Below are 13,834 nucleotides of genomic sequence, written 5' to 3'. Positions count from 1 at the left end.
TTTATTACAAATTCAATTATAATTTTTTAAAATCACATCAGTTTCAGAATGACATAAAAGGGATATAAAGATGACTTATAGTATTACCTTTCAAGAGTAATGCTACATATCACCCTCATGCCCCCCCTTGTGTCTTCCCAAAATTGATGTGGCTCCTAAAATCATCATTGAATTTATAATAAATCACTATTAGATTTTGATTCAATGATAATTTTAAGAGCCATATCTATTTTTGGGGACACAAGGGAGATATAAGAATGATATGTAGCATTAATCGTCCCACAAAAAAGACTTCTAGCATTACTCATGTTTGCTTGATTAGAAAAGAATGACTTTGTTTGATAAAACTTTTTTCTTCTCTTTTTTTTTTTTTCAATAATATATATATTAACAAATAATCCAAAACACTCAAACTACTTTATATCATATCATAACATGTTTTCAAAAAAAAAAAAAAAAATCTATCATCTAAAAAATACTAACAAATGGAGCCAAGAGTATTTTTGTCATTCAAGAGTATTTTTTTTTATAATGCCGGAGTTGGCACCATTTCATAGGCCTTATATTATTATATTATAAGGGTAAAACTTAAAAGTGACATCAGTTACGAATATCCTAAATTAGGAAAGGAAGAAAGAAAGTTAAATTATTAATTGGGAAGATTTTCCTGTATAATTTCATCAACGCATCAGCCAATTCTTGGCTTTAGAACTTAAAGGCCTGATTGAATTAACTCGTTAAAAAAACAGCTTTTTCTTTTTTTCTTTTTTAATGAAACATTTTTAAATAGCAATTATTAGGAGAGGTTCATCACACCCATTAGTGATATTGTATTTAGATGAAAACTTTCGAGGCGAAATTTTCCTCAAAGTTGTAATTTTAGTTTTTTTTTTTTTAATCGTTAATTTTCCTTTATTTGTATCAATAAAAGATTTAGTTCAAAACTATTGTAAATACTTCGACTCAAATATTTTAAAGCATCCAAATCTAAGTTCAAATTCCACTGGCAAACACTCCATCTCTAAAGTAAAATTCAAAGTACAACTTATTTTTAAAAATCAACTTGCGAAGAGAAAGTTTTTAAAAGTTCATATACACATAATTAAGATTGCACTTAAGTCATATAAGACTTATGCTCGTAACATATCACCAAGCTCTATGGCTAATGTCTACGGTAGTCCACTCTATTAACACTAACTTAATAGTAGCTATTTTTCTATTGATGGCTCCACTCATCTAATAGTATTCAATGATTTAACACTATAACCATACATAAACCAAAACATTTTACTCTAACCTATTAGTCACCTCCTATGCCTATGGGACTTGACCACAAAGTGGTAATCCATTCGATCTCATACTTGACGTAATGACAACCTTGATACCAAATGATACAAACTACAGGTAGAACTCATATTTGAAAACCGACTTGTAAAGGGAAGGCATCCAATAACATACACATAGTTAAAATACACTTTAGTCATATGTGACACTTGGGATTGTAAGTCGAACAAACCGTTAAAAATTGACTTGCAAAGAGAGGTGCCTGAGAACTTATATACAAATAATTAAAATTGCACGTAAGCCATAGAATACCCTTAGGATCGTAACAATCTTCATGTCAAAAACATTCGGTACAATGTCAATCCTATGTTATGTATTGTGTAAGTAAAAATACAGTTTTACTCCAAGTTAAGATAGGAGAATTTTATGTATTTATTTTTTATTTTTTATGACAAAGAACCCCTCTAAGGCATAACTACTTTTTGTATTCATCCCTGTTAGGTAAACCTCAAACCTATATAAACTCTGACTTTGCCAACGGACTAGCCCCAAAGAATTGTTTACATCCAAAGAGAATTTGAACCTTAGACTTCATGGGACTGCCACAAAGACCAAGACCCTTACCACTTGAACCAAACCCTTGGAGTTTAGAAGAATTTTCTTCCAAGACAATCTATTAAAATTGACATTTTTAAAAATGTATGTAGTAATCGATAGGAAGAAAACTTTGACGTTTCCCACACTAAGATAATTGTTTCTCCCACATGCCAATCCAGTGACCGGTTTTCAAACACAATGCCGAACCCATACAGACAACACAACACCAACGCTATTTCTTGTCCAAACCAAAACTATCTCAACACCCTATAATGCCTGCACTTAAAATTACATAAGCTCCACATCCTTTTACAAGAAACTAATCCATGTATCTTCGAACAGCAAATAAAACTTAATTGAAAATTTATCTGCATGCATTGACAAGGCTTCTAACAAACATATATAACCATAATCCATACAAAATAACCAGGGTAAGTTGATGAAAGAGGAGGAACCAACTAATCCATTGATGATTTGCAAGTTGTCAAAAACTTGCAAATCATGCTAGTTTAGTTATTCTCAATCTTTTAACCACTTCAGCACAAGATATCATATATCACACGCTCGACTATCTTGATGCCTCTCTATTGCTCCAATTCTTCCCAATTTCAAGTTTTTGACAACTTGGTAGACCTTGCAGGCTTGCAACAGACTTTTGCATATGCGTGACCCTCACACTCAAGACTGGCACATTTGATTCCAAGAAGGCCATACTCTTACAATTTCAATGCAAGTAGACTCATCATCACGTAACATAAAAGTTTTTTTTACGTGAAGTTTATATGTTTTCTTTAATGAATTTGCTCTTCTAAGCTAGAAAATCCATACCTTGCAGATAACATTTTCTGAATTCTCTGGGATTGTAGTGTTTTTTTTACTCCTCATACTAGCAAAACTTTTAGGCAGGGTAAGCTAAGGATAAGGCCCGCCTTAGACATCAATGCTCCAATAGCTTCTTTGTAAGACTTCGCCAGCAATTCCCAAATGGCCTCTTTTCTCACATATGAATGCCCCAAATTATAATCTCAGCCTTTCTTCCTCTACTTGCCACAAAACACTCGTATCAGCTTGCCTACAAAAATTCCACTTCTGTCGATTAAGGGACCACTAACAAGAATCAGTCATTTCATGGAAGCCCCTTACCCTTTTGTTCCGTAAATGCACTATGCCAATCACAAAGACCTACCCCTTTCCTCCCTCTCCAACCCATAACTGTTTAATGTAAACAAGAATTTTAGGAACTGCCAACTTCTTCTAAATATTTGCTAAGCAAATGGGAAAGAACAAGGGAAAGAATAACAGGCGAAAGCCGAAGTATATCCTGTACATCATAGAGTTCTGAGAAACTACTGAACAAGCTCTTGCCCTTCTATGAAATTTTACAACACTACGGAACCAGACAGAAGACCATCTAGACTATGATCAAACGCCCAACTAACGAAACAATTTTTCTTCAGAGTTAAAAATTATCCAGACTAAGTTTTCGGAAAAGGCAACATATATAAGAAAGTCATTTGGGTCAGAGCAGCTAGAACAGCTCTAGCCCCAAAAACAAGGCACAACACACAAAACGCACCCATCAGCATAATCAAATCACCCAATTAAAACTAAATATCAGAAACCCAGTGAAACAATGGGGGGAAAAACAAAGAGTCATAACAAAAATATCGGATTGAACTAAAAATAAGTCTAACCCATTACTTAAAATACCAAATAAACTACAAAATCAAACACCAATCTCATCAAAATCTCCTCAGGAGTTTCACAACTGATAAACCCAAATATCTTTCAGTTTTGCAAAAATAAACTAAAGTGCTTAAACAAAATCCAATAAAGCCAGGCTCATCCACCTTAGAACCCGAGCTTGGTGCGGCGCCAATGCCTGCGCTTAGCGTTGTACCTGAACAGAACCCATAAAAAAAAGGATACCGAATCAGGCAAAAACTGGTGTTTCAATAAATCTCTAATAAAAACGCACTGGAATTGGAATAAAAAAGGTGAGGGTTTCGGGACCTGATGGTGTTATCGGTCCTCATCCGGATCCAGTGAGGAATGGGTCGGTTCTGCCTCATCTTCTTGGCCAGCTTCTTCTTGATCATGAAGGTCTTGTGCGACGGCTACAAAAACCACAGCTCATATCAAGCTCAAGTCCAATAAGGTACAGATCCAACACGAATCAAACACACACACACACACACACGAATAAGGTACAGAAGAATTACCATTTTCGCTGTAGGGAGTCGGGGCCGAGAGGAACGAGCGGCAGAAGGAAACCCTAGCGATTGCAGAAAACGCAAACGGGTGAAAACTCGCACTTTATAGTCACGAGCTTTCTTCTTCTTTTTTGGGTTGGAAGCGTTGGGCCTTTTGAATGTCTGGGTACTAAATAGGCCCTTATTATGAGAAGTACTGGGCCTTCATACCAAAGGCCCATAGAAAATTCCAAATTGCTTTCTGTTCTTTCTTTTTTTGTTTTTTTTTTTTTGCTTTATTTGTAGTGCATTTGATTATGCAGAATATGTAGCTCGATGGGCCACTTCTAGCCTTAGTTTGGAAGCATCGGTCTCCCATTATCTCTTTATTTTGGATTAAGAATGGAAAAGACCCCTTATTGTGCCTCTTCCTTTATTTGCTTAGGAAAAAAAGAAAAGAAAAAAAAGAAAAGAGAATATCCTTGAATTTACTATTAAAAGGGTCACTTGTTCTTTTATATATTATAGAAAAATCTTTTTTTTTTCTTTAATTTTATCAATTGATCAATTTCATTCAAATAGATCTACAAATCATAAAAGTAATCCTCTTAACATATTTTGTATGAATTGATAAAACAAACTGATTGATATTTTTAGTTATTTTTGAAAAACAAATTACCTATATTATGTGAAAGGAAACACTAGATTTCATACTTTTGCATTATTTTACCTTACATAGAGCTATCTTAACCTACTATATAACTCTTTTTTGGAAAAGTAAAATTTTAGAGACAGTGTCCTTCGGCAGAAGTCACTTGTCTTGAAAAGATGGCGACCGATTTTTTTTTTTACTCAATCGCGAAGAGTAATGTTAGAATTTATATTTATATTTTATTATTATGTAACTCTGTCAATCAACTCTTGCAAAAAAAAAAAACAAAATTTACAAGTTAATTGACATTGTCATGTCAGTAAAATAAGATAATGATACAATAAAAGTATGATTTGTAACCTTACTTTAAAAAAGAATCTCAAAAAGTTTTTATATGGGTCAGATTCTATGGCATTCCACTGGACATATATATGTCCACGTTTTATATAGTTAGTAACTTAGTAAATCTTGATTGGATATCATTTATCATAAATTATCCCCTAATAATTGTAATTTAGAAAGCAATTAAGGCAATATTTGTAGTTTTATCATAATTTAGGAAAAATTGTATCATTGGTTATTGTGGTTGGCTTAAATCAGAAATTACTCTATGTGGCATAAAAAATAGTTGTAAGGTTTCTGTGGTAAACGAAAATTACAAATTACTTTATGAAGTCGTTTTCCGTCGACAAATTTAACAGAAATCGTTAGGTTGCTACGTCAGTCCAATAAAAACGCAACACATGTCACTTTTAATAAAAAAATTAAAATATTCAAATTATATATATATATTTTAAAAAAATTCAAAAAAATGAAAATTTGGGAGATGACAGCATGTGGAGGGGGTGACATGCGAGCCACCCATCCCCATGGGGGAGGCGGCAAGCCACCCCAGAGGTGGTGTCGATCACCTCTAGGGGTGGCTCGCAGGCCACCTCCCTCCCTTGCAACTACCCTCCAAACTTCGATTTTTATTTTTTAAAAAATAAAAAATAAAAAATTTAAAGTTTTTAACTTTTAGGTTTTTAATATATTTTTTATTAAGAGTGACACATGTTGCGTTTTTATTGGATTGAAGTGGTAACTTAACGGTTTCTGTTAAGTTTGTGGACGAAAAACAATTTAAAGGAGTAATTTTGTAATTTTCCCTTACAACAAGGACCTTATAATTATTTTTTATATTACATGAAGTGATTTATAATTTAGGTCAACTACATGTACCAATAAAACAAATTCTCATAATGTATTACCTGATGGATCCAAATCTCAGCCCTAAACGGAGCAGGACCAGGCCCAGGCCCAAGGAAGCTAATCCCAGTCCATTTAGCGGTCACGTGCCAGAGCGCGCGTGTCCCTTTTTTGAAACAAAAGCCACACCGACCTTCTCGTTCTTCTTCCCTTTTGTGTACTGGAATCCACGCACTATAAAAGCCCGTCCAAACCCCGCACGTACTCTCTCACTCGCACACTCATTCACTCTCTCTCTGTCTCTTCCGATTAGGGTTCTTGACTACTGTGGTGTCAGATTTGGTCATCTGATCGAACGGTTGTGATCTGTCCACGAAGATGCCTCGCAAATCGAAAAGAAAAGCGTCCGCACCCGCTGTCAAATCCTCTGAACGAGCCGTCAAATTGTCTGATGTCGACTCTGTTCGTCCCGGTACTCCAATCCTCCGAAATTCTCTCCACTTTCTGATTGGTTCCCGAGAAAACGGAGGAAATGAAAAGAAAAGAATAGAAATTTGAACTTTAACGTATAATTTGGGTGTCGGAGAATTCCCTTGGCTGAGTTAACCTTATCAAGAAAGGAAAAAATTGAAAGAAGAAGAAAAAGAATTTAAAACTTGATCTTTGCCTTTTGTATTCTTTTGTTTTCTCGGAGACTAAACAGGGAATTCTATTTTTTTTTATTTTTTATTTTATTATTTTTTTTTTTTTTTAAAGTTTGCTCGCTGTTTTTGCCGTCCCTTGCTCTGAATCTGATTAATATGTAATTTTTCTGGGTGTGGGCTGGCTTTGATTGCTTTTTTTTTTCCTTGCAAAAAAAATTTAATTAATCAAAGCAATTTGTTGTCAATTGTAGAGGTCAGTGGCTTTTTGCAGTATGCTGTAATGATCAGTCTCTGTTGTTGTTGTTTTCTCTTTTTTCAAATAATTTTCTCAAGAATCCATTATGTGCCCCTATTTTGTTGTATTTGTTATATATGTATTTTGATGTGATAGAAAGGCGTGACCTTGTTGAGTTGTGTTTTTAAATTTCGAGTCTTGTTGATACTTCTGTGTTTTGTGGCAATGCATGCATTGGTTACTTGGTGCTTGATGTTAAGCATAGACTCAAAAAGAAAAAGATTTTAAACAAACAGAATTTTTGCAAAATAGAGGCTGAATTGGTCAAAAGGTGAGTCGGTGACCAAATGCTCCCTGACCGGATCTGCAATTGCATGTTGAAATTGCAGTCAAAAGAGAGCTCTAATGGATTCACCTATCTAAGCAAGTAGCCAATTCCAAATTTCCAATCCCATGCTCCTGAATGCATGACCCTTCTACACAATTGTCGCTTTAGACCAATCAAAACGGGTCACATGTACTTGTGGGTCCTACTTGTTTTCCACACTTGCATGGGAAAATCCTCACATGTCATGCATACCATATATTGGCATTAGGCACAACTTCCTTGTATGATATTATTTTTGATTTTCTTTTAAATGGGTGGATTGGAATTACTATCCTGCCCTTCCTGTGTATGAATAGGATAGACTGCTTTGCCAAAAAGTGTTCTGGAACATGTCATGTTTCGTTTATTATGTAGGGTATAATGGGGCCACATTTACGTAATATTTGTATTGATGATCTATGGTTTTCACCTCACATGGTTTCTGTAATGTTACTAATATCCTAAAATTTGTGTCTGTGGTATCTGATCGCCAAATTGCACAATGGTAAACATGGTTAAATATAATATTGGGTTGAGTTTGCTCATTTTCTTTGCCATATAAAGCCATCTGTTTAATAGGAGTATGCACATTGATGTCATTATCTAATATGGTGGTTCCCAAAGAACTAAATGACTGACACCCGGATGATGGGGATAGAATTGTTTGAAATGGCAATAAGGCAGGAAAAGTCGGATAAGATGTCAATAGGGAAGCATTCTCTGTTAGACAGACATGTTGTGAATGATAAGAAGTTATTCACATGTGTGCCTAGTATGGAGCATCTTTTAGCTAGTAAGTGCATCCACCGAAGTACTTTCTAGAATCTTTTACAGATTAGCAACATGATCATTTTTGAGAATTTCTGCATAATATATCTCTAGTATTTGAAGTCCCAATTCAGAGTGTGAAGCCCTTTCCTCAATATTACATGTTTCAGCATTTGTTGGTGTAAGCCTTGACTATTGGAACCTGCATATATCAAGCAAAGTCTGTATATCAATAAGGAAAACGAAGCAAATAATTTTGTACAATTTTTTGTTTTGGTTATTTGATATATCTTAGTCTGCAAAATGTATGGTTTTGCCATCATTTGATTGAGATTTTCTTCTTTTATCCTACAATTATCCAGTGTTCTTACTAATCTATACCATGTATTAATCCTCAGGTAAAGCTTTATCGAAAAAGGTGGAACAGATAGATTGCCTATATGATTTATATGCAAATCAATCGTTAGGCCTGATTGAGTAAGTGATCTAAAGTTAATCTGTGTTTGTTGTCAGTTTACTGTTATCTTCCCAACTAGTCATCTAAATGTAGTAATTTTGTTGTTTGTTTTATGATTTACAGTTTACCATCTCTTACCCTGGAACTTTTTCTAACGTTTAATATTTGAGTTGGTTACTCATCAGGAACATTCCTTTATTTTATCATTTGCATTGCATGTGTTTTGGAATTCCAACTGAAACAACAATGAATGGTTGGTATAGCAATAGCACCACAAAACAAATGGGTCATTGTGTGATTGCTTTAAGAATTTCTTTTGGGTACTCGGCAGTTCTTTTTCACTACTCGTGCATTGTCCAACATAGATCTCCAGTTTCTTGCAAATAACATGCATGATCGGACCTTTAATGTGATTTTCTAGTTGCTTGTCAGTTCTTCAGCTTGTAGCTTGAAATATATTTATATACACATATATCCTGATAGCATTGCTGATCGTGTTTTAATTTTGACTTTCATTGTGGGATCATGTCATCTGACTTCTGCACAGATGCAATGATGTTTGCCTCAAAAAGGGTTTTACTATCTAAATACTTGTAGGCCATATGATCCTTGGTCTTGTTATGAATTTTAATCTCATACTTTAGCTACTACGTGATTAAACTGGTAATTAGCTCCAATCCCATGAGTGGAGTGATCCATAACAAACATGGCATCAACTCATCGATTTCGAGTTTCCTAACATTGACGGAAGGAGTTCCTTGACACTCTTAATGCAACATTCTGTTTATCAAAACTTTTCTTTATCTGGACTTTAATCTAAGAGTTTATTGTTGATTGCCAGTTTTTAAACTCTAGGGTAGTGATGCTTGACTTGTTACTAATTCTACAGTTCAAATGTAAAAAATTTAGTGTTTATGCTCTATATAATACCTATTTTTAAGATGATCTACGATTAAATGTGGGATTACTATACATAACATGAAATAGTAGACGGTTTGTATTACACATAGATTATACATTTTCATTGACGATTTGGATGTGCTCCATTTATGTATATCTTTGAAACTGGTGTGCTCCAGTCCATCAGGTTTGCCAATCCAGGTTACTGTAACACTAATGGAAATTTGAGTAAATTGACCTTAGAATCATATGGCCCATTTTTGTGGGGATGTATTTCTAAATAATTGAACTGTTAATCTTTTTGATAGAATTGACATTCCAGTTTTTTTTGGCCTTGTTTATCAATTTGTGATTTCAAGCCCATCTGTGACATAACACTAAAGAAAATTGCTTGGGTTAAGGAAAACTCAGTCAATTCTAACACAATTTCCTTTGCAACTGAACAAGCTGCAACTTGTATCATTTTGGATTATTGCTTCTCAGAGGTCAAGTTTGCTTTATTAATTTTTATTTTTTATTTCCTATTTTCGGCAATTTCGTTTTATTTGGTAATAAATGTAAACAAAGGTGCCAGCATGGGTTGTCATTTTCTTTCTCTGATGAAAATTCTGTCAATTTGGTTCGGATGATACATAGAAAGAATACATATCCCTATCAATTTCTTGATTTGGTGGATGACATGAATTGATGAAGCTGTAACTCTAGTTGGTCAGATATGCATCCGTAAATGGTTATTGATTTTCTCATGCACTTATATTTACTTGAACAGTCCGGCAGGAATTGAAGCACTTTGTTCTGATGTGGGAGTGGACCATACTGATGTTAGGATCCTGATGCTTGCTTGGTATGTTTTTTTTTTTTTTTTTTTGGACATTTTACTGGGCCCTTTTTTCATTCTGATTTATATCCTAATGTTTATTATATATAAATGTGCTTGTGTACATTTAACAGGAAGATGAAAGCTGAAAAGCAGGGTTATTTTTCTAAGGTAAGCCTGAGAGTTGCTTCTCATGTTGCTATTTTAACATGTATTCTTATTTCCTGATTGTCAACTATATGACATGCTCTGATCCAATGAATGTGTAGCTTCTTTGATGGCTGATGAATCCATACAAAACACATACGTGTACAAACATATGTATAACAGATGAAGCACCCTGAGAATTACTAGTAAAGGAGATATCCAAAGAAAATCTGCCACTTAAGTGAAGAAAAAGAACATCTAACTAGAAAGAACACCCTCCCACTCTTTATACTTCACTCTTCTACAAACATCTTCTCCTTATGAAAAAAGTAAAGTTTAATAGATGAGTTCTAGATTTTTGCCCAAAACCAAGTATATGCCAACATCTTCTCCCTTACTCTGAAGTTGTCTTTTAAGTTTTGAGGTACCTCAAGTGGAAGCCAAGGAGGTGAATATTCTTCTATACTATTGAGCGCCAAAAGCACGGGGGAAAGAGGGAGCTTCGGAATCTGCAAAGTTCTGTCAATTACGGAGATATTAAAGCTTTTTCTAGGTGTAGGAAAGGCAAGGCCCACATGTTGAAGGGTTGTCTGCCTTGGGGGTTTTTGTGAGTGCATTGCTTGGGTTCTTTTGTGCGTTGTTTTTTGGATGTTATTTCGGGTTCTAAGGTTTAGTTTTTGGGGTTTATGTTGGGTTTTCGAGGGTCAGCTTTAGCTCTCCTGGATATACTTACTGTATACGTAGGAGCGCCTTACGCTCTCATTTCAATAAACTTTTGCTTACTTAAAAAAAAAAAAATATTCTTCTATTCGTTTGTGGCAAAAAGCTATATGCCGACTTTGAGATGATCAGTCAGTGACATAGGAATCACCCGTGACAACCCTGTTTGAACCAAGACAGGATAGAAGCTGCAACCTGGAAGGATAATCAGCAACTCTTTTTGTATAGAGACACATCATTCCATGGTGGGAGGAAGAATATATACTTCTTATTCATCTGATTTACTGTGAGTATTCAGTTCTGCATGGCTGTTAGTGAAAATGGAAATTTTAGACGGCTCATGGGGGAAAAAGAAGGGCTTTTAGCTGGATAATAAATTATTATTTTGGACAATCAAGGGTTATGAAGGACCTAATATAGAACCACCTATTAGGGCTTAGCAATGGTCAAAATTATCTTCCTATTGCCACAATAAGAGACTAGTAAGTTCTTATCAAAAAAAAAAAAAAAGAGACTAGTAAGCAACTCCAAGAGATCTATCTAGGAGTAGTGAAAAAGACTGTAAGAGCTGCAAAGTATTTCCAATATTGGTCTAAATCTGGGGTTTATCAAGAATTGTAACCTACTTCAGGCTTATGGTGAGTGTTAGAACATCCTGCAATGGCTAATGTGGATGACATTCTATCCTTGACATGGCTCTCATTGCACTATCGTAGTACTGTTAGTTTTTAGTCTTATATTAGCTTTAATACAATCTAAAAATTACTTTCTTGATTTATTTGGAAATGCCAAAAAATTTGCTGTATCTGTATTCTTGTAAACAAATGAAAACTCTAGGAGCTCTCAATGTTTCCATATTTTAAAACTAAACTTTTGGGATCTCTGGGTGGCCCATGGACTTGCCATATGTATTGCCTTGCTATTCTTTGATCAAAAGTTACAGCAACTTGAATTTCCTTTTGTCTCATCTTTTGTTGTTAATTTAAATGCTATGATCACACTATTAGGATGAGTGGCGAACTGGCTTAAAAGCTCTAAATGCTGACAGCCTGAACAAATTAAAGAAAGCACTCCCAGTACTTGAGAGAGAGGTACTTATATTCTATTGGAGTCACCTGGAATAGTTATTTTCAGACATGGCACTGAGTGCTTCTGGAAAGGCAGAAAACGGATGGTGGCACTGATCTTCAATTTTAATGTGTTGAATAGGTGATGAAGCCACCGAACTTTGAGGATTTCTATGCTTACGCATTTCGATACTGCCTTACAGGTGAGCTTGATGTTGACAGACATCCAACTTTCAATTAAATGGAAATGACATCTTTTGTTTCATGATAATGTTCTGTTATCTTCCTGCTAGTTCTCTCTCCCCTCCTCTCTCCCACTAATGAGCACGCGCGCACGCACACACACACACACACTGTTTAGCCGGTCTGATGTTGATGACATTTTCAGAGGAGAAGCAAAGGTTCGTAGACGTTGAGACCTTTTGTGAATTGCTGAATCTTGTTCTGGGTTCGCAATTTTGTGCCCAGGTTGATTTAATAACCGAATATCTAAAGGTGGGTTTCTATTATTCTTGGACGAAATCCCAAGTACTTTTTGTTGGTCTAACATTTGTTTCATGATAAGTTTTGTGATATGCATGGGATTGATTTTCTGGCAGCTCCAGATTGATTATCAGATGCTAAGCATGGACCAATGGGTGAACTTCTATCGTTTTTGCCGTGATGTAAGCAATTGTTTTTGACATAATTTCCTTCATTATTTTTTCTTTCATTGATCTATGGGGCAGTAGAAACCATGAAAAATGGGAATAAAATTAAAACTACATTGGATATGTTATATTATTAATCATGCCTACCCCAATAAAACTTCAGTATCCTGATGTCCTTAATGTCATGTCTGATGCTTCTCAAGAATGGGGAATATTGTTCTATAGTGGGAAATGTCTTGTGTTTAGATGGTTATACTGTCATGTTTGACTTTTGCCTTTCTATTTTTTTTTTAGTTTTTATTTTTTTATTTTTTTTATGTATACTATTCCTGGGATCTATTTATGAGTCTTCTGTGGTAGTGGAGAACTAATTAATCCGGATATAAGCTTCATTCATACAGTGTGTGAAGAAATGCATGCTATAATTCTGTAATGTGATGCAGTTAATTGATGATAGGTATGATCAACCCTTTTTACGAGGGTGCTTTTAGATACTTTTCAAATAATTTGTGTTTCTTTTTTGGCAGATAAGTTTTCCAGATCTTCAAAACTATGATCCCTGTGAATCTTGGGCCGTGATTGTTGATAATTTTGTTGAATGGTTGAAAGAAAAGAAAAGCTAAATTCAGTACCTTTGGCCAGAGTCCAATGCCGATAATGGTAATCATTTTTATATTTTCTTTTCCTCTTCAAGATCAGTTGATATTTCAGCTATTGGCCTTCAAACTGGAAGGGAATTTGAATTAGGATGTGTGGTATTATATGCAATCTGCAGGACTCTACAAAAATTGAAGTAGGAATTGTATCTAACCAACTATTGATGCTGACAACATTACTGAAGTCGTTTCTCATGTCAAAAAACCTCACTGTTGGTGGTCTGGACTCTGGAGATGCTTCAGGCATTCTTATTACATTGCTTGAGATTTGCAGTCTTGTTTATGTAAAACCCTAATATTTTTACTACTATAGCTAGGGTTTCTCCTTGACCCTGTTGACTGGTCAATGATTTTTTGAGTAAGAAATGAGTTTATACGCGAATTCAGACTAGTACTTTGTATCTTTTGATTACATTTATGTTTGCTTTATACGAGAATTCAGCATAAAAAATAAAAATTTAGTCTTTCTAGTTTATACCAGAACAGAGTAAGA

General features: G+C 34.8%; 2 protein-coding genes across 2 annotated transcripts; one reads left to right on the top strand and one right to left on the bottom strand.

Annotated features, from left to right (window-relative positions):
• Positions 1-3,553: 3,553 nt before the first annotated feature.
• Positions 3,554-4,253, bottom strand: LOC133866456 (large ribosomal subunit protein eL39x). The gene is made up of 3 exons (XM_062302990.1): positions 4,104-4,253; positions 3,895-3,998; positions 3,554-3,781 (listed from the first exon to the last, which is right to left on the bottom strand). The coding sequence occupies exons 1-3, from the start codon at positions 4,104-4,106 to the stop codon at positions 3,733-3,735; spliced, it is 156 nt and encodes a 51-aa protein (XP_062158974.1). The 5' UTR covers positions 4,107-4,253; the 3' UTR covers positions 3,554-3,732.
• A 1,894-nt stretch (positions 4,254-6,147) lies between these two features.
• LOC133865829 (uncharacterized) lies at positions 6,148-13,814 on the top strand. Its single transcript, XM_062302315.1, has 10 exons — positions 6,148-6,385; positions 8,326-8,404; positions 10,054-10,128; positions 10,236-10,272; positions 11,976-12,059; positions 12,178-12,238; positions 12,424-12,530; positions 12,635-12,700; positions 13,213-13,345; positions 13,461-13,814. The coding sequence occupies exons 1-9, from the start codon at positions 6,292-6,294 to the stop codon at positions 13,306-13,308; spliced, it is 699 nt and encodes a 232-aa protein (XP_062158299.1). The 5' UTR covers positions 6,148-6,291; the 3' UTR covers positions 13,309-13,345; positions 13,461-13,814.
• The last annotated feature ends 20 nt before the right edge of the window (positions 13,815-13,834 follow it).

This window comes from Alnus glutinosa, chromosome 4, assembly GCF_958979055.1.
Source record: "Alnus glutinosa chromosome 4, dhAlnGlut1.1, whole genome shotgun sequence".
Lineage (NCBI taxonomy): Eukaryota > Viridiplantae > Streptophyta > Magnoliopsida > Fagales > Betulaceae > Alnus > Alnus glutinosa.
The sequence above is the reverse complement of the archived record's forward strand: the minus strand, read 5'-3'. Positions and strand labels throughout refer to the sequence as shown.